General features: G+C 43.4%; 2 protein-coding genes across 4 annotated transcripts in view; both read right to left on the reverse strand.

The window, feature by feature from the left end:
• Window positions 1–494: 494 nt before the first annotated feature.
• On the reverse strand, window positions 495–15,841 carry ano7 (anoctamin 7). Of its 2 annotated transcripts, none has more exons than XM_073490515.1 (23): window positions 15,752–15,841; window positions 13,279–13,336; window positions 12,630–12,760; window positions 11,745–11,852; window positions 10,799–10,935; window positions 10,358–10,415; window positions 8,171–8,281; window positions 7,634–7,799; window positions 7,462–7,552; window positions 6,994–7,090; window positions 6,461–6,604; window positions 6,238–6,375; window positions 6,057–6,155; window positions 5,485–5,587; window positions 4,216–4,327; window positions 3,786–3,840; window positions 3,402–3,499; window positions 3,117–3,298; window positions 2,782–2,987; window positions 2,556–2,701; window positions 1,206–1,296; window positions 812–931; window positions 495–697 (listed from the first exon to the last, which is right to left on the reverse strand). In XM_073490515.1, the coding sequence occupies exons 1-23, from the start codon at window positions 15,839–15,841 to the stop codon at window positions 542–544; spliced, it is 2,697 nt and encodes an 898-aa protein (XP_073346616.1). In that variant the 3' UTR covers window positions 495–541. The 2 variants fall into 2 exon arrangements, with proteins under 2 accessions (XP_073346616.1, XP_073346623.1); XM_073490522.1 differs by having other exon boundaries at window positions 13,279–13,321; window positions 15,743–15,841.
• Window positions 15,842–20,587: 4,746 nt separating this feature from the next.
• The window catches only part of ece2b (endothelin converting enzyme 2b), a 27,431-nt gene continuing 21,894 nt past the window's right edge, over window positions 20,588–26,124 (reverse strand). Inside the window, exons 10-19 of one of the 2 annotated variants that reach the window (XM_073487309.1) lie at window positions 25,976–26,090; window positions 24,928–25,038; window positions 24,689–24,787; window positions 24,445–24,522; window positions 24,214–24,317; window positions 23,428–23,538; window positions 23,145–23,212; window positions 21,899–22,089; window positions 21,726–21,821; window positions 20,588–21,443 (exon numbers count right to left, since the gene is read on the reverse strand). In XM_073487309.1, coding sequence (XP_073343410.1) covers window positions 21,267–21,443; window positions 21,726–21,821; window positions 21,899–22,089; window positions 23,145–23,212; window positions 23,428–23,538; window positions 24,214–24,317; window positions 24,445–24,522; window positions 24,689–24,787; window positions 24,928–25,038; window positions 25,976–26,090 — 1,150 coding nt within the window. In that variant the 3' untranslated portion in view covers window positions 20,588–21,266. Of the gene's footprint in view, window positions 21,444–21,725; window positions 21,822–21,898; window positions 22,090–23,144; window positions 23,213–23,427; window positions 23,539–24,213; window positions 24,318–24,444; window positions 24,523–24,688; window positions 24,788–24,927; window positions 25,042–25,975; window positions 26,091–26,124 lie in introns of both variants that reach the window. The other variant, XM_073487307.1, reaches the window with a different exon arrangement.

Here is a 26,124-nt window from a genome sequence, read left to right on the forward strand (position 1 = left end):
AATCATGGATACTACAGCAACAGGCTCAAGAGGCTTTCACTCTCATTTTCCAATCAGTTTGATTTCTCTTGCCGATGGGCACCGCCACTGAATCAATATGCTCACTCGGCCGTAAAGCTGCTGACAAGAGCTGACTAGTGCCAACAATGCAAACCACAAAAACTAGGGCGATAGATGGTCACCAATGGTCTGACATTGGTTCTGGTGTGTCCGGGCCATCAGTATTCAACTCAAGTCCTGCAGATGACTTACAGCTCTAAAAGAGGTCTTATCGAGATCCTGTAAACATTTTGTGGGATGTGTAGATTCATGGCAACACTTGTAGATCTTATACAGATCTTGTTGTTGATAGTCTTTAATGTACAGATTTAGCACATCTCTTGTAAATCTTGTCTCACAGATCCTCTAAAAGTCCAGCAGATCTTGTAGAACTCTCAGAGTTCCTGAAAGACATGTTAGGATTCAACACAGCTCTTGATCTCGCAGACAGGGGGTGTTGTAGATTCTGAGGACCTCTCGCAGAGTTTACTTGTGCTATATTTCAACAGCGGTCCGGTGTGCTGGGTTCCTCTGGGATCTCCATCAGGTTTGGTGGAGGGGAGTCGCTCTGCGGTGGTGGTGAGGGTCTGGATCCACGCTGTCGTAGGTCACTGGATGGGACGTCCTTCTCACCAGGAATCACTGTTTTCCCCAAAGACTGGAAGCACAAAACCCAACACAGGAACACATTAAACTACAACTGAGACCATCTGACCATATTTTAGAACCCTTTCATTTGAAAGTCTGTTTACTTTGATCATTTTTGTTGTACCTGGTTCTCAGCCAGTGCCTCTTTAGCCATGTAATGCTCCCTCTTCATCTTCATCTCCACTTCCTCAGGGATGTCAGGGACCATCAGGTCGATCAGACGGCCGATGAAGAAGACAAAATGCTGAGGAAGAAAGACGAGGAGAGACTTCATCAGATCACAGGCGGAACTTAATTGAATCCAAACCAGCTGCCTCTGTCACTCATTACCTGATCAACACTGAGAGCAGTAATTTTCCATTTCAGCATGTTTTTTGCCACACGGTGAAAACATTTTAGAATTCAGACCGTGAATGTTATTTTTTTGCTGAAACAGCTCACGCGGTTCTCACACTCTCTAGATGTTTTCCCTAAATTAAAAAGCCCTGACATTTACCCAATGTGTGACAGACACTGACCTCAAACACGATGACAAACGTGAGACGTATGGCGAGGAGGTGGAAGAACTCTGGGAGGTGTTTACCTTCTTCATCTCTGTAACCTCGATACCTGCACAAGACAACGACATCAACAACAAAAGTGTTACTGATCTGAACAAATATTTAAAAGAACCCTACCTGCAGGATGTGTGCTAGTGTTTCTGCCCGTCATACTTGTACTGAATTTCACAGTTGTTTCCTAGCTGGGAAACTTAGACGACGTATACAGTGACCAAATGATGTGACTCTACAGTGCCTCTCATCCCTGTGGAAAAGCAAGTCGGTTCTTAAAAGGTTCACAAGTTGAACCAACTTTAAACCAGCACTAGCACCAACCCAGAATCAGCCCTTGGTTCAGGTACTGGTTTGGAGCCGGTGCCTAGCCTAGAACCAGTTCTTTGCTCTTGGCCAAGAAAACTGGTTCCAGAGCGGCACCAACACTTTGTTGGTCTCAAATAAAGAACTACTTATGTCAGGAACTGGGGGCGGGGTTATTGTGACCAAGGATGAACTAGAACGTCTGTTACTGAGAGTAAATACTCCGTGTTAACACCATGCAGGCAAATGTTGCATATGTTTTGTCTTTGACTAAGAAAACCAACATGAAAACATATACTGAACAAATATTAGAGAATCGAGAACCAGTTTCACCTGAGAACAACAGTTAAACAGCTGAGGTTCCCCCTGAGGCACATGCATGCCTTTGTTCTACCATGTTTGTACACTTCAGACCCTGAGATAATAATACAGTTGTGTTGACAATGAAAAATTGTGAAGGCCTTCTTGATTGATTAGGAACCAACAAGGGAATCGATAAAGAATCAAACCAAAAAGCAGTTGCTTGTCGATGTTTTCTACCTGCAGGGTGTCTGCTGGCTAGGCCTTGGTTTGCATATCAGCAGTAGGGACAAGTGTCAACCAATATTTGAACAAACTTGTTCACATTATCTTTGGAATGAAGTCATACATGTGGATTTTTGCGTGTCCTCCCAGAGGCTATCAACCGCCAGACACGGAGGAGGTGAGAGCGGATCCTCAGTGTGCTGACAAACTGGAAGTTATCAGGGTTGTCAGTTAATGCCTCAAGCACTATGAAAATATGTACTTACAGATGACTTACTCCCTTTCCTCATCACCCACACTGCACAGCACACGTAACACAATCTTGTCCATACCAACACTTTTTGTACTTTGTAGACATAATGATTGTTTTTGATTGACAGATCTGTAGCAGCAGAAATGTTGTTGTGTCTCTACCAGTGTTGGGACCAAACCTGCCCCCTCGTGCCCTGGTGTTGCTGGTTGCAGCTCTATGGGGATGTTGCCTACCTGCAGGATGTGTGTTGGCTTTGCTGGCTGAAGCTGCTTGGTGATGTTGCCAGAGTGAAGTTGACGAAGCCGCTCAGTGTGCTGTCTCTGGTGTAGCGGTAGTACAGGCGAGGCAGGAAGGACGAGGTGAACGCTATGAGGAAAGCCTGAAAACACAGATTTGATAAAGTGAACATTCAACCGGCTGCTGTTTAAAACCTCAAACCACGGACACAGAGAGTCTTACGTTGCTGAGGACGGCTATGTGCGTGATGAACTGCATGATGGGAAACCAGATGCCGATGTCCTGAGCTCGCTCCACCACTGGGCGTCGATATTCAGTCACAAACTTCTGAGCATCCAAACGAATCTCAATCCAGTTATTAATGAGAGCGAAGAGAGGAGCGAGAGGACACGCCGCCACGAAGATGGTGATGAACCCAAACTGAATTACTGAGGACAAAGAGCAGAGAGTCACAGGGTGCCTCCAATCACAGCTCTTGAACTCCCCTTTTAGCCTATCACAACACAGAAAATGTACCCTGTCAGTTAACCTTTCTGTGTAGGAGACCTCGGACTTACCCATCTCTAAGTATTCACTGAAGAGTCCTTCACAGACCAGCAGCTGGTAGTCGGCCTCCCAGGGTGGAACCTCCTCCTCTTCCTCCCCCTTCACCGCCCCATGTGCCTCCTCTCCGTCCTCCTCCTTCACCTCCTTAGGCCGAGGACTTATCTTCCTCTTCTGCCACCACGCCTTCAACTTCCTGCCAAATAATGGGCCATCAGTTATCTGCTTGTTCACAAAAGTTACTGTCTGATTAACACAAGTCATTATCTTGTTATCTCAGTGTCTGTGTGTGTTTTTACGGGCAGAGGAACTCCTGGATGTTGTTGATCAGCTGTTTTCCCACCATGATGACCAGCAGCTCCTGAGCCAGTTCAATGAGACATCCGCCTGCTCCACACTGCAACACACAGACAGAAATACAGATCTCTGCTGCCCCTTTAATGAACACAGTTTCACCCAGAATCACTGAAATAAGTTTCACCTTCCGTTTTTAAATCGTCACATTAAAGGTCACATTGTCAGCTGAGGTGTGAAGGGAATGTGATTTATCTATAACCTGATGTTTCCAGGTGCTAGTCAGAGTGTGAAACTGTTATTTCTTTTCCTTTATTTTTCTTCCTGGGTGAATCTTTTTCATCATCATCATCACAATCTTCATCAGTGCCACCATGTGACAGACTCACGTCTTCATTACGAACTCCAAACAGAGTGTTGTAGTGTCCAGGGTGACCAATGAACCTGAAGGACACAAACAGACAGCTGGTTAAACCTGAACATATTTAACGTTTTCTTCTCCTTCAGTATATTCTGTGGATCATGTTGCTGCAGCTCTCTGTGTCATTCTAGAAATATTCTGATGTTTCAGCCTGCAGGAGGCGCTGCACTCCTCTCATCTAACTGCTGCTTTTTAAAACCAGCTGACAAAACTCAACATTCTGACGTTAGTTTGATCAGTTTTTTAAGTAAAAGCAGGAAAAACAAGAAAGATTTGGATAAAGGGAAGAAATTAAAAAGATAGAAATAAAAGTAAAGAGGAAATGTGGGCGAGGGAACAGAAGGAGGCCTCTGGTTGGACCCGTGAGCCCTGTTCTGATTGGTTGAAGCAGCTCTCACCTGCCTTTGAAGAAAGCGATGTAAACTGGAGACGAGTAGAAGTTAACGAACTGGAAGATGAAGACTTTGAGGATGAACATGTCTTCATATTTACTCTGAGTCCGATGCATCTCTGACAGAAACACAGAGAGAAACACCAGCGTCAGACTGAACAGCCACAGTGTGTTCATACACCACACTACACATCGTAACGTCTCCTCGTGTGCATCCTGCTGGTCGGCAAAGTAAATGTAAGTTATTTAAACCTTTAAACTTCCTGTGTATATCCTCCTTTTTTGGGAGAAAAAACACACAACAGTTTTTAATTATTGCACAAAGTTTCTGCTCTCTTCTGCAGAGTCTTGTGATATTTATCCTTTTTTCATTTCACTGTTCATCCTGTGGTTTGCATGTGACAAATACAAAGATATACAAAAATTATACGTGGTTATGATCCCAAAAAATGTCCTTTGAGCGTTTCTTTGTCAACCTATTAAATATCATTAAACCTGACGATGTAAAATTACTCAAATGTTTTTTAAAGAGATTATAAAAGAACATTAAAAGTAACATGTTCAGTAACTCTTTATAACATATGGAGAACAGACAGATAAAAACAGTTGTTGGTGGTAAACTTCCCCAGCACTGATGTTATTATCTTGGAAAAATATTTAGATAAGTCAGAAAAAAATTGAATTGAATTTGTAAAAATCCTAAAAAATTAATAAATAAAAAAAGCTGACTGAAAAAACTGTCAACAACAAAACCTACAAGAAAAATATTCCTTGATCACACTTCAGATACACAAAACAGAATTCAAAGGTTCATTTAATTGTATTTTTCTGTCTTTGTCTTTTATTTTATTTTTTTATGTGATGCTGTTTGTGTTATGATTTTTTATCTATTCATGTGTTTGAGTTAAATTCTTGTGTTTTATATAATCTCCTTGTAAAGCTCTTTGGTCAATGTTCTCAAATGCGCTCTAAAATAAAGAGAAATAACAATAAATAAGAAAAACAGAAGTTTATATAACTATAACATAGTTTCTTTTGCCAGATGTGTTTTAATTCACATTATTATCTGTTTTATTATCAATTTACAGATCAGCTCAAACATTAAACAAGTATAACTTACAATTAAACAACTTAATCTAAAATTTTGATTAAAACGTCTTGAGTTTTTATTCATCAAAAATACAATGAAGCTAAAAATCCAATATTAAAAAAAGTTTTTTGTTAAAAGCACAAGACTAAAACAGGGTGAGAGGGGGAGAGAGGAGCTGCGACTCACCCCAGCGGGTGAGGATGTGGGCCAGCGAGGTGTAAACCTTTGACAACATGAGGATGACCAGCAGGTTCAACACAGATCCTGAGAGACTGGCTATTCTCCCAGCCTGTACACACACACATGCACACACACACGCACACGCACACACACACACACACACACACACTTCAAAATCAGGTAGATATAGAAACAGTAACTGAAATGTGAAGCGATCAAGTCGTGGCGTCACTGATTTTTCCATTTAACCTTTTAAAGATGGACAGAAGCAACTGTTCTGTTCACTGCAACAAAGATCAGCAAAAATAAAAGAAATAAACACTGAATTTAAGGAGAAAATGACCAAATACTAGTCAAGTTATCTATTTTATTTATCTATTATTATTTTAATAAATCTCAGAACAAGCATCTAAAAATAAGAAGAACTCAGAAGAAGTCGCTTATCAATATAACGCAAGTGACATTTACTTGTATTAAATAAAATAATCTATCTATTTATACTTAAAACTAGATGTTGAATCCAATCATCAGATTATCTCTCGTGGTCAGATCTTCAGTTTTTGCAGCGTCGTACTCACAGAGTCGCTGACGAAGCTGTTTTCAGACTTGTTGATGATGAGTCTGAGGATGGTCCGATACAGAATGATGGCGATGAGGAACATCAGCACCACGGCAATCTGCACACAGGACGTTCAACTTACGGACACTTCTTAAACTCTCCCACGCCGTCACCTCCCTGTGGCTGTTGATGAAACTCACCATGATGAAGATGACCATGCAGCCGGTCAGAGTTCTGCTGAACCGCTTATTTTCAGGAAAGTACGGTTCCTCTGCTCCGGTCACCGGGTTCCTCATGGTCATCGGCGCCATGGCTGTGAACTCTGGACGAGGTCGCTCCTGTGGAGCACAGAACGACATTCATCAACGTCATAACGTGAAGGTTTGTTACGCGTGTGTCCGCAGTGTTAAACTAAACCGGTACCTCGATGTCCTGGAACTCAGAGCAGTCCCAGCGGTGGGTCAGAGCCGAGCAGGTCCTCTTCCAGTACTCCAGGAAGGTGACGGCCCACAGAGACATGAAGACGCTGAGAAACACTGTGCCTCCATTATCAAACAGGAGGCCGGCCTACAGACAGACAGGTGAGCAGACAGACAGGTCAGCAGACAGACAGGTCAGCAGACAGACAGGTCAGCAGGCAGACAGACAGACAGACAGACAGACAGACAGACAGACAGGTCAGCAGGCAGACAGACAGACAGACAGACAGGTCAGCAGACAGACAGGTCAGCAGACAGACAGTCGTAACAGACACACACACTAAAACTAAAGCAGAAGTGCTGATTCAACGTCTTTACTCAAGGAAAAGTAATAAAGTACTGGCTCAGAAATGTAACTAAAGAATACAAGTAAAAGTATTGTTTCACTTCTCAGAGTCTGCTCTGATGGACAGACAGACTTACGGGCAGACAGACAGACAGGCAGACAGACAGACAGACAGGCAGACAGGCAGATACCTTGTAGGTGACACAGATGCTGGAGTAGTTCCAGTAGGAGCAGATGTTACAGAGAGGACACATGATGAAGTTGTTTCCACTGTCACACACCTCCATCCTGCACACACACACACACACACACACACACACACACACACACACACAGGTAAAAACACTAACAGAAATGTGAAGTGAACAAGTCGTGGAGTCCGTCAGGGGAAAAAAGGATGTTCCTTAGACAGCACATCATCCACTTACACAAAAACTAGACCAACTAGACAGCTAGCCTTTAACTCCATGCAGATTATTTGTATAAGGGTCTAAATTACCATGTTTAGATAAAGCCGAGTGTCATCAGCATATTATAAACCAAAATGTCGTCCGTGAGAAGGATCTGTTTTTAGTTGTGAGCTGTATTTTTGGTCCTGCTGACCTTGAACAACAAACGATTTGACTTCGCAGCGAGAGCCTCACAGAGTTCATACTCACGCTGGAACATCAGTGGCCACGAGCCAGAACCCGATCAGGAAGACCACAGTCCCGAGGAGAGACGCCGGCAGCAGCCAGCCGGTGTAGAAACCTGCAGTCCGACACAGTTACTGTCAGAACAAACAGCGGACGGTTGGCGGTAGTTAGTCGCATGTGTGGTTTCTATAGTTACCGAGCCACGCATAGTAAAGGGCTATCTTCTCGCCGAAGTACTCCCTGATGTGATCCAGAGGTTGGTAGCGTCTGTAGCAGGACCACTTGGCCCAGTACGCGTACAGGATCTGTCTCAGACCCAAAGACTCGGGGGGCACCGGTGCCGTCGGCAGCTCGAAACCTCCCTGAAAACACAGAATAACAGTCAAGTACGAGGTCGAGTTATAGTCTGGATACTGCAGATGATTAAGTCATTAAATCATTCAGCAACTATTTTGATCAACTAATAGAGAAAATAATGGACAATACTGGTTAAGAAACACTAAAAGTGGGTCATCAGTTCACGTTAGCTACTGTTGCTCTCTCACGCTACAAGCTGCTCACTTATGGCCAATAACAAATGATCAATACAGCTAAACTGCGTTATATTGTTACACAGAGCAACTTTAACGATCTGCATGTTTTGTGAAGTCTTAATAACGATGTAAACACGGTGTCTTGGAGAAGTCATCTCAGACCAGGATGAGGGTTTTGGGTTGTGGGGTCAGGAGCTCACCTCATGCAGCGGGTAGGCAGCAGTGAAGACCTGTTCAGTCAGCAACCGGTCGATTCCCACCTCTCCTCTTTTGGCTAAACCATACTGAGTCCTGGCCAGGATCTCATACAGCTGCAGGGAGAGGACACAGTCACTGCAGGGACCACAGCAGTCACAGCAGGGACCACAGCAGTCACTGCAGGGACCACAGCAGTCACTGCAGTCACTGCAGGGACCACAGCAGTCACAGCAGGGACCACAGCAGTCACTGCAGGGACTACAGCAGTCACAGCAGGGACCACAGCAGTCACTGCAGGGACCACAGCAGTCACAGCAGGGACCACAGCAGTCACTGCAGGGACTACAGCAGTCACAGCAGGGACCACAGCAGTCACTGCAGGGACCACAGCAGTCACTGCAGTCACTGCAGGGACCACAGCAGTCACTGCAGTCACTGCAGGGACCACAGCAGTCACAGCAGGGACCACAGCAGTCACTGCAGTCACTGCAGGGACCACAGCAGTCACTGCAGGGACCACAGCAGTCACTGCAGTCACTGCAGGGACCACAGCAGTCACTGCAGGGACCACAACAAACCACCCTGTGACATCACTTCCATTAGCTTCTGTGACCCGATATAGTCTTTCACAGAAGGTTTCTGTCCTCGAGCAACGAGCTAGGCTAACACAATGTACTCCCTTCTAACAATGCATGTGCGTACACATGACGGCTGCCTCACGTATCCTGCGTCTGTTTGCAGCGTCGACACCTTGTGGTTTCCTCCAGTAACACACGTAGTTTATAGTTACAGTTAGTGAACATCTACGTTCACGACGCAGCCGGTTGTTTTCATGGTTAAAATATAAGTCTATCTTTGGCCTGAGGAGGAGGCTCTACTTAAACTTTGGTGGACTGATCCTTTAAATTTGTATTAGTTTATTATATTATGTCGCCTATTTTACTTTGACTGGTCGTCTTTTTGCTCAATTGTACTTATATTCTTGTGTCCACATTAGTTTTATAATTGTAAATATGAAACTTTCACAAGTTACTAAAAATCCCCAAACTCTCATCTGACTTCCTGTGTGTGTGTGTGTGTGAGTGTGTGTGTGTGTGTGTGTGTGTGTGTGTGTGTGTGTTTATAGATCGTATTTGATGAGGAGGCGTCGCCGCTCTCAGCATCCGTCTGTTGACTGAAACATCCTGGAATCTGAGAGGTCAGTGGGTCTACATCTCTGGACCAATCAGAGGAGACTTTGAGGACCACGCCTCCTTCCAGACCCTATAAACTCCCTTCAGTCGAAACCAGGATGACGTGTTGTGATTTCTGCAGCTCACACTTCACTGAAAACTTACAAACATGTCGACTGACATCGAGTCCTCGGATCAGGACAGACGATCAATATCTGCTCATGATGATTAATCATTTATTTGGATTATTTGTAATTAATCGAGCAATAAATAATAAAATACTTGTTTTGGTCGCAAAAAAAATCCCAGCTGGAAATATCCCCAAGTGTCCTTAAAACTTCCCATGAAAAATGGCCCATTGTGGAAGCCACAGAAACATCTGGACATCTGGACACATCCCCAGGTCTTCTGAAAAACACCCAGTTTTGTTGGCACAGAAACATCTGGACACGGCCCAACTTCCTGTAAAATAATCTCTCCTCTGACTCAAACTGTGGTCGGCTGTAATAACTCCACCACCATCCTCTTCACTTCCTGATGTGACAGTCAGCTAACAATCATATAACGTGATCCGACACGTTTGGTACAAATGTTGACGTATCTGTGGTTTGCAGAAACGTTAACAGCTGACTTTACAGCCTGGAAACAGGACTGGAGCTCCCCGCGTATGAACAATATCTACTCCTGCGTTCACAGCTGATGCTGCGTCTCGTATATCTTTATAGATTCTCATGGTAACGTTGTGTTTAATCAATCGACTGATAGAAAATCCTTGAGGCCACAGCTCTGCTGTTACTGCAACACAGACTTGTGTTTGTTTTCTGGGTGTCAGGCCCATAAAGAATAAAGAAGCAGCCATGTTTGTGTTCAGTGGACGCAGCAGGCTCATGTACAGTACAAACATGCCGACATCACACCTGCTTCAGATCATCACAGGCTTCATTTCTTCACACTTACTGTGAGAAAAGCTCATGTTTTAAGCTTCACTGATGAAGATTTGTAACAGTGTGAACTCACCACCTGGTGTCTCTGCGTCGTCTTAAAGAACGTGTCTCTGTCGTCGCTGCCCAGAAACCTGCAGACAGAAAACACAACATCCACTGAGAGTTACACACTCGTATCTTCAACAGTGAACACACGTATGTTAATTTAACCCATTTCTGCAAGGTGCACACGTTAATTATCATATTTATATCTGTTCGTCATTTTGAGATACAGCATCATAAATTCAAAATGGTGGCAGGAGGAGGACCTCAGGGGTCACTGTTCAATCCTTTTATTCTCAGAAAAAACAGACAAGTCAAAACTGTACTTTTCAACTACATGAGGTGTGAAAAATAAAAATAAATTCAGTAACATTTCTGATCTGTATTCTCAGCATTGAACTAACTTTTGATAATGTGATGAAATAAAACAGTCCACAGGTTCATGAGAGCAGGTCTGTTTGTGAGTCTGTACCTCTGCAGCTTGTTGCTCCTGAACTGACAGGTGTAGTAGTCAGGTGGAGGGTTGGGGACATCCTGAGACAGAGGGTTGGGGAGGGACAGCTGGGACAGGACGCGCTCGGACCAGTTAATGATCGGAGTGTTGACCACCTGCAGGAGGACAGGTGAGGACATTATTAATTACCGTAATTAACTCCGACCATGATCCCAAAAAAAGTTGGGACGCCGCTTTTCCTTTTTGACAAATATCGACTGAAAACAGCTCTAAATCATCATATTTAATGTTTTACGACAGGGACGAGCCAAGTGCTCGACTTAAAAACATATCGTAGTGTTATATTAGCCCTCAGATTAAAGCTTTATATGTATAAATATATGTGTGTGTACTTTGTATAGAAATAAAAAAGGAGACGTCCGGACTTCCTGTATAAAATATGTGTTTTTTGTTACTAACATGGCTGAAAACTGTCTCTTTAAAAACAAACATGGTGTCACGTGTACAAATGTTGAAACACTAAAGTTTATTCTTACACGTTTTAACAAACTTTATATCGATCTGAAGCTGAATTATGAGGCTCGTCTGGAGCTAATGATCAACCACCACTTCCTGTTTAAGCCCCGCCCCTTTCCAGGTACAGATACAGATAATGGTGCACCTGCTGATCCCTGTTTTACTGTCTCATCGTCTTCATTGATCTTTTGTAAACACTTATTCTGATTCTTGTGTTTCGAACACGTCGGGACTCTGTGAAGCAGCGGACTGAATAAAGGACGTTACGTGTTCTGGATTCAGGTGGACGTGAAGAAAAGAACTTGAAAAGTCCTGAAGGCACTTTGTAATATCACAAGATACCAATCATTCATTTTATCTTCTCGAGTCAGTCTGTGTGTTTCTGACCCACGAGAAGATAACGAGACTGTTTCCTGAGAGCAGGTGAGCAGGTGAGCAGGTGTTTTACCTGCAGAGGGACTCTGAGGCTGATCTCCTCAGCGTAGTAACAGAGGACGCTCCAGGGAGCGCTGAGGAGGACGAAGCAGGTCCTCTTCTTCGTCTGACGGACCTCCTTCTGCAGAGACACACAGGCAAACTGGGTCAAACTGCTCGCAGCACTACGGAGGCCCGCGAGGTTCGGTTCTGGGTCTTTTGTCAGTAAAATACAATTTACTTCACTTAACTGTTTGAATTAAAGAGAAATTAAAATGTCTCCTTCTTCTCAGCGATGGAACGTAACTGAGTACATCCATTCGACTGCTGTACTGAAGTTTTAACATTTTCTGCTCCTTTATACTTCCACTACATTTATCTGATTACCTTAGCCACTAGTTACTTTACAGATTACATGCTGCAGTATATTCATACATGTAACTTTATGTATAATTTACTTGTACTTCTGGTACTTCAGTACACTCATATCCAGAAACAGTTTTTGTAAGAAGTTCTGATTTTCTGCTACTTTCTGCTTCCGCTCCACATTTTGTAGATAAATATTCATCTTTTTACTCCATTACATTTATTCTATGACACCAGTGTTGGGGTTAACACGAGTACTCAGATTACTTTTTGTTGTTACGCGTTAGTTTAGCAAAGTAACCTGTTATTTAGTTTTCAAATAATAATCTGAGAATCAGAACCGAGGTTCTCTGTAAGTTACTCTTCTCAGCAGGTGATGCTGTAACGTAACTAGTTACTTTTTAATGGCAGTAATCTTGTACTGTAACAAAGTAGCCTGAGCTCCAGCTGACAGACTAACAGGTGATTTGAATACCTGAGTGAAGAACTCGTCTGTTTGCTGTCGTCACTGTTTGATTTCAGCTGTGTCTTCAGGTGTGTTTGTTTTACTCACCTGTTCCAGCAGCAGACCGGAGACCTTCAGTTTCTTCAGAAACTTCTCCCTCCACTTCCTGTGGGCGGGGTTAACACCTGTGTTCTCCTCGTTCTGCGAGCTCAGAGGCTCCTCCCACACCAACACAAAGTCTGTCCAATAGGAGCACAGAAATCAAACCATCATCGATATGATGTCATCACTGCTTACGCTAACCGATCTGCTATTGGCCGGTCCTTGGTGATGTCACAGGAAGTTGTTTTCTCACTGACTCACAGCAGCTTCTCTGTTGGTATTAATGACAGTGTCAGCTGTCTCCACCCGGCTGCACCGCTCCACCTTCTCTAACTGGACTGTAATGTTATAACAGCTGTTGTGAATGACTGCGGCTGCAGCTAACGATAACCTGATTGATGATTACATGACTGATCGATTGATCGCTTTGTAAAATGTCATACAACAGTGAAAAAGACCAAAGTGACGTGTTCAAGTGTCGTGTTTTGTCCAAACCCAAAGAGATTCAGTTTTAGTTCTGCTCTCGGGACAGAGCGGGTCGTTCAAGAACCCCTGAGGCTTCTGATTTGTGATTTCAGGCTGTACAAGGAGAACTGACTGGATCCTCTGGTCCTCTCAGCTAATATTGACTCCACACAGTGTTTGTTTTACTCACCGACTCGAGTCGATCCGTCACTGAACACGTTCCTGTCCCGAGGCTCAGCAGGTGCATCCTGAGAAATCAGCAAAACAAAAACTTTATTGTTACTGTTTTAAACCTGCACTAACTGATTGATTAGTTTAAAGGAACAGTTCAGCCAAAAACAAAATAAATGCAGCACGTCCGACATAATCAAAGTCTTCAAACGCTCCGAGATGTAGGAGACATAGACTCAGAGAAGACGCTCCTTATATGTGCAGAACTTGCCTGAGAATCAATCAATCAATCAATCAATTAAAGCTGTATTGTCATTTAGCTGTACCTACAAAAGTAGTGCAGCAAAAAGAGATTGCGTAAATACACACAATATATTATATATAATATATATACTATAATAACTTAAAACTAAAACTCTGGCTGAGGCTCCAGATCAGCTGTTCAGCGATCTAACAGCTTGGTTGGTCTGTTTGTTCGGCCTTTTAGACTCGGGACCGTTTTCCTGATGGGAGCAGTTCACAGATGTGTGGAGAGGGTGGAGGTCCCTGCAGATGTTCAGGTCCCTGCAGATGTTCAGGTCCCTGCTCCTGCAGGCGGGAGGGAAACTCTGATGAGCCTCTCAGCTCCTCTGACTGTTCTCTGCAGGGCTTTTCTGCCTGACACACTGCGGCTGGAGAACCATGTCGAGGTTCAATACGTCAGAGCGCTCTCCACCACACCACTGTAGGAGGTCCTGAGGATGCTGACGGGGAGAGAGGCTTGTTTCAGCTGTGTGTGTGTGTGTGTGTGTGTGTGTGTGTGTGTGTGTGCGTGTTAATTAGCTCAGATTGGACTCTTCCTGCTGTTTCAAGTCTCCGTCCTCGTTAATGAGACTGAAGACAAACACGGTGATGAAGAGGAAGAACAGAACAAACATGGACTGTTCTCCATTGTTCTCTCCGGTTTCATCACTCAGCCGGTGTGTTAGTCTGTAGTTACTCAGTGGAGCCGCTCTGTCGCCTTCATCACACACTTCCTGCTTCCTGCTGCTGCAGGGAAACAAACACACGCTCAAGTTTCACTATAACTCCGGAGCTGCTGGTTTCTGTATCACAAGTGTGACAGAGTTTAATGCCACAAACACACCGCCTGTTGTCCAGGAGTTTGTTCTCTTTTTGTGGAGCTAGGCTAGCAGTTTCCATCTGTTTACAGCCTTTATGCTAAGCTTGAGGGATTTTATATTCAGCAATTTAAAATAAGTATTTTAAGAAAGTATTTTTAGAATCAGCATATTTAAAAGGTGTAATATGTCATGACGTCTATTTTTAGACGTCATGACATGCTAACCAGTTAAGTTAAGTTAACATGCTAACCAGTTAGCCCCAGCCTGTCCTGGTCTGGAGCTGCTGTGCAGGCGGTGTCAACAGCCTGCACAGCTAACAGCTCACTAGCTAACGGCAGCTACAGTTAGTGGACCCTGCTGATAATGCTGCTCCTTATTTGCTTTGAGTATGAATTTGACAGGTGGCTTATTTTTACATATTGCACCTTTGCATAACTTCTGTGTGCAGCTAGAGTTTTGGTTTATGGCTTTTTTACTACGAGACTTAATGGATTTATTGTTTTCAGTCGCAGTTTGGTTTCAGTTGAGGCAATAAAACACCAGTTATCTTGAGAAAAAAGATCATGGTTTGAATTAAATGAAAAAGTCAGCGTTCAGTTTTGTTTTCACACAGGAGCAGCGACGGTCACCAAAAACTAAAATCATCTCTGTTTAACGTGACGAGAACGCACACCAGGAACACAACACTGTGTCGTACACCGTGTTACAGGAGGAACAAAAGGTCAAACTGTCGTATACAGCTTCACAAAGTTTAGAAGTAGCCTATATTAGTTGCTGTTTACTGGATTTGTAAAAACTGGACCTTTACTGTCAGTATGCTTTATTCTTTAATACATTTAGTGTAAATGGTGAAATCTACGGACGCAGACAGGCTTTCACAGCGATGTCACAACAAACTGACACTTTTTACAAGGAAAAAAACATCTTAATGTTTTATATTTAATGCCGAACTTACAAGAAGGCACCAATGATTTAAACTTTGTCGTAGTTGTTTCACAAAGTTTGTTCAGTTTCTCCTCGTGATGCAAACACTCTTAAAACCACCAGATTTGTAAGGGAGTCTGGTTACTGCTGTTACTAGTGACTTCACTTCATTACGTGGTCCATGTCCGAGTCTGTCACACACACAGACACACACAGACACACACACACACACACACACACACACACACACACACTCACACACACACTCACACACACACACACACAGACACACACAGACACACACACACACAGACACACACACACACACAGATTTATATGGTCCGTGTGTGTCTTTAAACCTGTTTATATCATTAATGTATTGTCGTGTTATTGTTGTTGACTGATAATCTGTCCAATCATCGATCAGTGTTGTTATTGATCGGGTCACACGTGGACCGTCGTTACCGTGGTGATGCTGCCATAGTTGTTCTCCGGCCTGATGTCCATGTCGATGAGCGTGTCGCTGTCATCCCTCTGCTCCCCTCTCCTCCTCATCCTCCCTCACCTCCTTCCTCCTTCCTCCTGCAGACAAGTCAAAGAGACGAGCCAACAGAACCAGTTCAGAACCCGTTCAGAACCAGTTCAGACAGCACACATTCTCATTCACGTCTGTAGACCGTGAAGAGCTTTATTTAAAGAAATGTTGGAAGTGATGGAATGTAACTAAGTACATTTACTCAAGTACAATTTTGAGGTACTTGTACTTCTCTTGAGTATTTCCATTTTCTGCTACTTTATACTTCCACTCCACCACATTTTGAGACAAATATTGTATTTTTTACTCCCCTATATTTATTTACTATATTTTTAGTTACTAGTTACTTTACAGATTACAGGCTGCGTCAGAGTAGCACATTTTTAAATGAATATATCTGCAACCAGATTTTAAAAAGTACAAGTATGACTGTTGTGTACTTTTTACAACACAAAGATTCAACATCAGCACATCCAGAGATACGAGGTTTTCACTGGACAGGAAAATAATCTGAAAAGTAACTAGTAACTAAAGCTGTCAGACAAATGTAATGGAGTAAAAAGTAGAATATTTCCCTCAGAGATGAAGCAGAAAGTTAAAGATGTATAAAATCCTGTTCACTGTTTCCAATAATGAAATGTAACTAAGTACTTTTACCCAATTACAATTTTGAGATACTTGTACTTTACTTGAGTATTTCCATCTCCTGCTACTTTAAACTTCCACTTCACTACATTTTGGAGATAAATACTGTACTTTTTACTCCACTACATTTATTTGATAACTTTAGTTTACTTTTGATACTTCAGTACATTTACTATCAGATACTTTAAGACTTTTACTCGATTACTATTCACATGTCTGACTTTCACTTTTACCAAAGTAATATTTTAACAACATATGTTAACTTTTACTTGAGTAGGACTTCATGGCACTTTAACAATATTATATCACTGTTCAAGTTTTATTTCTCTGCTGTATTTTTGTGCTTCTACATATTTTCAGCCTTTAATAATATTTTGAGTGATTATCATTAAAGATTTGTACATTTTTTATTGATTACTGTCATTTTTCAAACATTTAAAACTCTGAGAAGCTTTTTACTTTGTGAAAAATGAAGCTGGACTCAGACGACGAGATGAAGTTATGAGCCAACAACAACCTGCTTTTATATACAAATAAAACATTTTCATATACAATAGTACAACTTACTGAATTAAGTATTTTTACTGTAGATTCAAAAATCAACTTTCTTCACAAAGTGGACCTTTAAAAATGAAAGTCTGCTGTCTGACGTCTTTATAATCAGATACTCACTGCTGACCTGTCGACACACATCGAGTCATTTTCAGACGAAACACTCAGAACAACAACCTCACTACACACTGAGGGTCTCACACTCACCTGTGTGTGCGGTCGGTGTCTCAGGTGAGTCCTCAGCTCGGAGCAGACCAGCTGTCTGTGTGTGTGTGTGTGTGTGTGTGTGTGTGCTCAGTCTGTAGCTGCAGACTGCTGTAAGCCCCGCCCCTCTTGTTAACCCCGCCCCCGGCCTCAGTGCCTCCTCTGTGATAAAAACCAACACTCACCTGTGGCCTGTTCCTGTCAGGTGTCCTGACGACGAAGATTATCATAAAACTACAGAAATACAAAAGAAATAAACGCAAAAAAACAAAAAGTCAAACAGAAAAATTATTTTTCAAAACTTTGCAGTAAAAGTAGTTAAACTACAGTGTAGAAATACTTTATTACAAGTAAACGTCCTGCGTTTAACATCTGCTTCAGTACAAAAGTATCAGCATCAAAATATTTTAAATATTTATTCATTAACAGAGGAGCACTTTTACTTTTAACACTGATCTCCATGAAGCTTTTAATAAGAGAATCAGGCATTTTCTAATTAAAAGTCGAATTATTTCCAGAACAGAAATGTGAACGTTATAAAAATCAAGGTTCACAATTCTTGTTTCATGTTGTGACACGTTAGAGTCAAAGGCTCTTTTAATCACCACCAAGTTTGTTCGAGTTCCTGAACGCCTCACGTTCATTTAAGTAATTAAACGCCTCACGTTCATTGTCGTTCCTGAACGCCTCACGTTCATTTAAGTGTTTAAACGCTCCACGTTCATTGTAGTCCCTGAACGCCCCAGATCCATTTGAGTCCCAGTCGATCTAATTAAAAATGCATTAATTAGCATAAATGTCCAGGAGAGAAATAAAGAGCAGGACTGTGAGTTTAATCATGTTCAGTGTTTATTATGTTTCTGCAGATCCTCATCTCCATCAGATCTGTAACGCAGCTCTCTGATTGGACAAGCAGAGTGGCGACGCCCCCTTAAGGACACACACAAACAGTTTCAACAAGCCGAGTTTATTCTACATCAGATCTACTGTCGTCTACTGCACACACAGACTATAACACAGCGGAGACCCTGGACACGCACGCACGCACACACACACACACACACACACACACGTCCATACTTGTGAGGACTCACTGACGCGATGTGTTCCCGAACCCCGACCCTGAAATGAACCTGAACCAGTCGAGTAGTGAAGACCGGCCAGAACGTCCTCATAGCGCTCAGACGTCCTCGCTACGAGGGTTTAAAACGTCCTCAGAAGATAAAATGGTCCTCACCAAGGTAGATGTACATCACACACACACACACACACACACACACACGCACACACACACAGAAACAGAAACGTCTTTGGCAGGAAGCAGCTTCTTCTTCTGCTGAACAAACGACGACACACACACACAGGAGCTGCACAGGATTGGACGGTGATGTCATCATGACAGTGATGTCATGCGGCGGCAAAGCGAGCACACACACACACACACATACACACACACACACACACATTGACAGTGTTTAACGTGAATATCCTGCGTCAGGTGTGTGACTCAGGTGAGCAGGCTGACAGCTCCACCTGCTGTCAGAGTCAGGTACCTGCACTGAACTCCAACACTTAGGGATTATGGGTAATGGAGTTGAGGTAAGGTCTTTAAACTACTGATTGTTTTTAAAACTGATGAAGGTTTAATCTGTGATGTGTCTGAAACTCTGACTCTTCATATTCTCTCAGTACTTTATGATATATACTTTATTTCTTTAATAAACTCGTGTTTCTACATAAAATATTTTATTACGGTTCATCTTTCTTCTCTCGAGGCTCGAACGACTGAGGGAGTCGTGTGCTGTTCAGGGTCTGTGTTTATCAAACTGCTAACAATTTAACTATTTATATAACTCACTGTGACTGAACCCATCTGTCCCCCATGCTCTTTTCAGTCTCGCAACGCCCAACATCCATTTTAGTCCTTGAACGCCCCGTGTTAATTTTGGTTCCTGAATGTCCCACAGTTGTAATTCCTGTACATCCTTTGCTCATATTGGTTCCTGAACGCCTCATGCTCTTCTTCAGACTAACAGACCCCCATGCTCTTTTTAGCTGACGAACTTCCCACGCTCCTTTTGGTCCCTGAACGCCCCGCAGCAGTGAGACATGGAGGACAGGTGTGTCCTGCTGCAGACACCTGTGAGTCTCATCTGTGACTTTACTGTAAAATAAAGACCGACTCGTTTTGACATCTGGAGGGACGTCGTCGTCTCGTCACCGCAGACGTCAGAGCTCAACAAGCAGCTGATAGTTTCTACTCTTTTTAAGGCGTTCATTTAGAATATAAGGCATTATTATTATTCCAAAGTCAGTTTTATAATAAAATCTCATCTTTAAGGCGCTTGTTTATTTTCTCACTGATGTCAATCAACTTGGATTAATTAACTGAACTCTACAGGTGTTTACAGGTGTTTACAGGTGTTTACAGGTGCTGTGATGGCGGTTTGTGGTCACGGACATGTCGGCTGGTTTGAAGTGACAGAACAACATCAACAGGCTGAATCTCTTCACTTCCACATTAAAACTGCAGTTAATCAGGACTGAATCAAGGTGTTTTAACGAACAGTTAAAGTGATGAGTTGTTTTCTTACATGCGACCAGAAAACATTTTCTTAAATTTCACTTAAAATGGCCTTTATGAAGCAGTGAAGTGAAAAGTTTGATGCCACGTCATCAATTAAAAACAACTGAATTCACATCTGAACTTTAAAATCCTTTTACGGTAAAATTCATTTATTTTTACTCTTAAAACTCTGTTAACTAACCCCTCGATACTGAGGCCTTTCAGGGATTTTTGTTATATTTTACTGTGTAATTAATGTCTGAATAAATGAACTGTAAAAAGATTCAGATTTAAGGGTCTCTGGTTATCGAACCACTCGATCTGGCGGCTGTTAATTACGTTTCTCAGGGTTGAAACTAACGATTACCGAACGGCTCGTTAGGGGAACTTAACATTTCAGAATAATTTAAATGTTTTGATGTGTTTATTGTCGAACGCTGTTGCAGACAATGATGTCACTAATTAATACTCCACAGAGAGGCTGCGTTTTGGTTACCACGACAACGGCAGCACGGCGGTCAGTGGTTACGGAGCGTCGACGTGCGGCGTTTCATTCTTAAATCTTTGACATCCCTTAAATGATTTTTTGTAGACTTCACCCTTTGATTCTGATGTAATTAAGGTAATTTTAACGAGATGTTCGGAGGATAATTAACAGATCATAGAGGAGATTATCTGCACAGTTTAAAGACATTTTAAAATGTAGCAAATTACAAGAAAGTCATCAAGCTTTCCCGTCATCTCGTCAATCTAAAGGTTTCATTAAACTACGCAAATAATCAATAAATCCCTTTAATGTCTCATAATAACCTTTTGATTTATTGATTAATTAACTGTTTAACTCCTGAAATTAAACGTGTGTCAGGTGACGGCCATGACTGATGATGTAATAGTTGAACTTTGTATGAGGTCATCACAGTGATGTCATCAGAGAGAGAGAGTTACAGAGGTCTTTCATACAGCGCACACACACACACACACACACACACACACACACACACACACACACACACACACATACACACACACGCAAACCAAAGCCCATTAATAATAATAGTAATAATAATCAATAATAATCAATAACGGTGATAAAGCAGAAATCAGCAACATCGTCCCATGTGGCTTCATCATCATCATCATCATCATCATCAGTCCCTCGTGTCTCTGTGAAGTCCACTGAGTCCGTTTAGATCCCAGACAGGAAGTCAGTCTGATCGTCTCTAATTAACACATTTATATTCACTCCTAACGAACACGCGTTCACCTCCTGATAATTAACAGAGCGAAGTCCTCTAATTAAGACACTAATCAGCCGGTTAATTAAGAAACTCACCTGTCAAGTAACAATCTGACTCGTTAACAAACTAAATATTTTTTGCCGAGTAACAGACAAGTTTCCTAACTAACATACCGACCTGTTAATTAACGGACTGAGCTAATTAACCCCGCCCCCTCCGACCCCGTCCTCTTCGGTCCGTCTACCAGACCTCGCAGCGCTTCCCCGTGTTCATGGACGTCCCTTCAGGACAGTTGAAGTGGCGGCTGAAGTCCGGAGAGTTGGCGAGCGTGCCGATGACTCTGTATCGCGGCGGGCTGTGGGGGTCGGTCACCAGGCCCTCGTGAGCGCTCTCTGGTGTTCGGACTGAACACCACACCTGGAAAACACAAACAGGAAGTCACACAGGTGCAGTTTGACATGGCGGACACGTTAGCGTCTTTTATTGAGAAGGGGAAGTTGTTCAAACGGCTGAATGCCCCACGTTCATTGAAGTTCCTGAACGCCTCACGTTAATTTTAGTCTTTGAATGCCCCACGTTCATTGAAGTCTCTGAATGCAACCCAGAGCGTAGGTCATGAGTAGAAACAGAACTGGTCCCAGTACAGAACCTCGTGCGACACCTTGCTGTTCACAGAGTAACGGAGCTGTTCTGTCTCACCTGAGCGAACCCCACGAAGAAGAGCTGATCATTGGTCAGGTTGACGGCAGGAAGTCTCTTCTCATCTCCGTTCCTCTGGACCCAGGACCGATAGGCCTGAAGAGAACAACATCAGTTTAGTGGTGAATCACTACAGAACCGTATATCGGGTCCATTTGGATGTCAGTACTAACGTGGTACGCAGCCTTCAGGCCTCCGTTGTCGGCGATGTTTTCTCCGAGCGTCTGTTTTCCGTTGACGTGTTCTCCGTTGACCAGGTACCGGCTGTACTGATCCACCATACACTCGGTTCTCTGACGGAACGCCTCCACCGACGAGTTCTGCCACCACGGACGCAGGTTCCCTTCTTTATCGTACTCGCGACCTGAAGACGAGTTAACAGAACTGATCAGCTGAGCGTCGACTTCACTGACTGATACTAAATTAACTGCAGCGCTGCCATCAGCCGCACCATCACCTGGTCCAACAGAACCCAACACAGAGTGAGACGACTGAATGTTCGATACAAGATATGTGTGTCTGTGTGTGTGTATTTGTGCCCGTCTCTGATTGTGTTAACACATTTTATTTCATTTAACGGAGATTAATCGATTAATGACTCATCATTAACAAACATTTTATTCTGAACACAGCATCGATTTTTTTCTAATTAAATTACCAACAAATGTTGTTCAGGTTCCACCGAAAATCTCCATCAGCAGAATAAAATGTCGGCGGTTCACAGATTTGTTCACGTGTGTGTTGGATTTATTCTGTCAGCAGCTCGACTACACGTGTTGGCGTGACGGCTGCCGAGCCAGAGACCACTGTTCAAGACAGCGTTCCAACATCTGTAAATGTTGAACCACGGGATATTTTTAACGAGATGTCGGTGACAGAATCAGTTGTTTTAACCCGTTCGGACCGGATGTGACGTGAGCGTGTTCTGGACAATATGTTCACTTTCAAGATGTTACAGTTAAAGCCAAAGTTTTAAGCTCGTAAACTTTTTTTATTTCAACTTTCTATCAACTCCAGAAGCTGAGAGAAGTTCTTCAGGAAACCCTCCGGTGTCAGGACGCGTTTTCAAACAATGCTTCAGGTTTTCTTTTCATATCAGTCGATATCGATATCATGAGGTTAACTTTTAAATATTATTTATTTTCTGTCACAACTGTAGTTCAAATAAATAAAACGGGTATATGTAATAAACTAAAATCTTTATTCTGATTTTGCAATAAAGTTACATTTGTGATTTCACTGTCTCTTCATTTTATTGTCGTATGGTGCCGGAGACAGACAGAGGACACGGTGGTCTGTCTGTTCCCGAGGACGGATGAACTGTGTTTGTTCACGAGTTCTCACATTTACATTATAGATCAGAGTGCAGTGAACGCATCGTCACACAGGAAGTAAACAGGAGCAGAGATCCAGACTCACCCTGATCGTCGAAGGCGTGCGTGAGCTCGTGACCCATCACCACTCCGATCCCTCCGAAGTTCAACGCCCTGAAAACACAAACACAATAAATAACTTAGTTCCTCCAAAGACCTTCAGAGTCAGCGCCCCCTAGAGGCTGCAGAGCTCATCACAGCAACATAGTGAACAGTGTCAGTTATCTTCATAAATGATCAGTTCTGTAAATGATTCATATCTGACAGGTGTAATGAGGCCCTGACGTGCAGGCGGACACACAGACAGGTAGATATGGAGGTAAACAGACTTGGGGTGGTCGTGGGCGTAGAAAGGAGCTTGTAGGATCCCAGCGGGGAAGACGATGCCGTTCTTAGTGGGCATGTAGTAGGCATTAACTGTAGGAGGAGTCATACTCCACCTGCAGGAGGAGAGGAGGGAGGAGAGGAAACAAGGAAACAAGGAGAGCAGAGGAGTTATTCTGCGGTCAAACAGCTCAGAGGTCGTTTTCACAAGTGTCCTCTAAAAGTTTCCTCGTTTCAAATCTGCTGAGACGTTTTAACTGCAGCTTCTCACGCTCGCCCACAAACTGCTTCAACTATTTCACTGCAGCGGTCTCGTGGACGCAGCACATTCTTCTTCCACACTGAGGTCTGAGGTCTCCAGTGTGATCACATCTCACTTCCTCACTTTATATACAAATTAACATCAGTGAGACAAACAGACTCCATGTTTCTACACAAAGACAGAAGGAAGTTCAAGTAGAACATTTTCTGAATTTACAAGAAGAATTAGTCAGAGACAGTTTCACAAAGTTTACAAAGTGTCTCCTCGTGAAACAACTCTTAAAATCACTACATTTGTTAAGGGAGTCTGGTGATGCGGTGACTGGTTCAATGGTTGGAAACAGACGGTGCGTTCACAAACATCTGCTGCTGACGTCGGCAAGTTAACAGAGTCCGAACGTGTTGATGACAAACTGTTGAAGCAGATTCTCAGTGACTTGACACAGAAAACAACTTTTAGCCTGAAGTCTTGTGAATGCGACCCCTGACTGGACGTGTGTGTTTGTATTACTGGTCTTCGTCATCATTACTGGTCTTTGTTGGGAGTCTTCCTCAGCTGGTCGGCCATCACTCGGGAGGAGAAGTTGTAGAAGTTCAACATGTTCTGGAAGAAGCTGTCGTCAGACACGTCGTACTGAAACGCAGGCGAGAACACGTGTTAGTGACGGTGTTGGACAGCAGGGGGCAGCAGAGCTTCACCTCATCAAGCTGCCTCCACCTGTCTGCAGGTGACTCAGTGATGACTGACAGCTGCCACTCACCCCGTCATAGACGTCATCCAGCTCTTTGGGGTCCAGGATGAATTCTGGGAAACCGATCATGTCGTAGATCGCATCTGCCTAACGAGGGACAAACAGAACCAGTTAGACCAATCATCAACTTTACCTGTCTGTCCACCTGTCGGTCCACCTGTCCGTCCACCTGTCTGTGTACCCGTCTGTCCACCTGTCCGTCCACCTGTCTGTCCACCTGTCTGTCCACCTGTCCGTCCACCTGTCTCTGTACCTTGTCTTTAGCCGCCTGTCTCGTGTGGTCGTCCATCCAGTTGAGTCGGTCCAGAGCTTCTTTAAACGCCGTGCGGATCTCGTTGATCATCTCCTCGGCCTGAAAGAGACAGAAGGACAGATGATGAACCAGACCAGATCAGACCTGGATCAGACCTGGACCAGACCTGGATCAGGTCCAGGACCATCTGAACCTGCTGCAGATTATGATCAGGACTCCTTCAGGTGTAAACAACTCACGATCTCTTTGCTGTGTTTGTCGAAGGTCGCCTTGACGAAGAGCGCTCCCAGAGCGAAGCCCAGAGTGTCGTCAGTGTTCCCGATACACGTCTGCCAGCGGGGGGTGCAGGACTGCAACGGACCAGAACCAGTTACAACCAGGTCCAGGTAGAACCAGTTAAAGGCAGAAGCAACACCAACAAGGAGAAACAGTCGGAGGTTGGAGCTAACTGAAGGTATGTGAACCCACTAACAGTACCGGCAGACCAGCTGGAACCGGGTCTCCATCAGCACCAGCAGAGGTGGTAGCCACCTGGAGACCAAGACCAGTAAGAGCCAGTTCCAACTGGTTAGAACCAGTCAGAGTGAGTTAAAACCAGAGGGAACCAGTTTCAGACATCCGAACCAGTTTCTAATGGTTCATGTATCAACTTCTCCAGTAGCACCAGCAGAAACAGAAGCTTCCTGAGGTCCAGAACCAATAACAGTTACTGGAACCGATCTGGAACCAGCTAGAGCCAGGGGGAACAGACCAGAACCAGTTAGAAGCTGGAAGCAGTTTCCCCAGTACACCAGCACAGGTTAGCTTCCAGTAAGAGCAAGTTTACACATAAAAACCAGCACAGCCCAGTGGAACCACTTCAAACCAGCCAGAACCCGTTAACACCAGTAAGAAGAAGACAGAACCAACCGCAGAGACTGTAGTCAGAGTATCTTTAGGAGTACTTATACCTGCTGCAGTAAGAGAAATATCTGGATCAGTAGCGGTACCAGCAACACTTATAGTAGTAACAGTAGTTCTAACAGGAACAGCAGTACTATCTGTAGTATTTGTATTTATAGCAGTAACAACAGTAGTTTTTATTGCAGTATTAGTTGTACTATCAGTGGTAGTATTTGTCATATTTATAGCAGTAACTGTAGTAACAATAGTACGATCTGAAGTATTTATCGCAGTAACAACAGTAGTATGTGTAGTATTATAGCAGATACTGTAGTAGAAGTAGTTGTAGCAGTAATATTAGTAGTACTTGTAGTAGTACTTGTGATATTTGTGCAGTATAAGTACCTTCTTGGTGCCGTAGAGACTCTCCAGCAGTTTGTCCTGAGCGTTCTCGTAGCGCTGATCCAAACTGGCAACGCTCTTCTGAACCAACGTCCACATCATGTAGTTATTGAGCAGACTGACGAGGCAGACAGACAGGTGGAGAGACAGAC

Source organism: Pagrus major, chromosome 2 (genome assembly GCF_040436345.1).
Source record: "Pagrus major chromosome 2, Pma_NU_1.0".
Lineage (NCBI taxonomy): Eukaryota > Metazoa > Chordata > Actinopteri > Spariformes > Sparidae > Pagrus > Pagrus major.

Excerpts from the sequence above, each read along its gene's own strand:
- ano7 (XM_073490515.1), bottom strand. The coding sequence starts at position 15,841 with ATGAGGAGGAGAGGGGAGCAGAGGGATGACAGCGACACGCTCATCGAC. Across the intron at positions 12,761-13,278 it reads TGACGGATCGACTCGAGTCG|ACTTTGTGTTGGTGTGGGAG; the intron begins GTGAGTAAAACA and ends CCTATTGGACAG. Across the intron at positions 6,605-6,993 it reads GCATCTGTGTCACCTACAAG|GCCGGCCTCCTGTTTGATAA; the intron begins GTATCTGCCTGT and ends GTCTGTCTGTAG.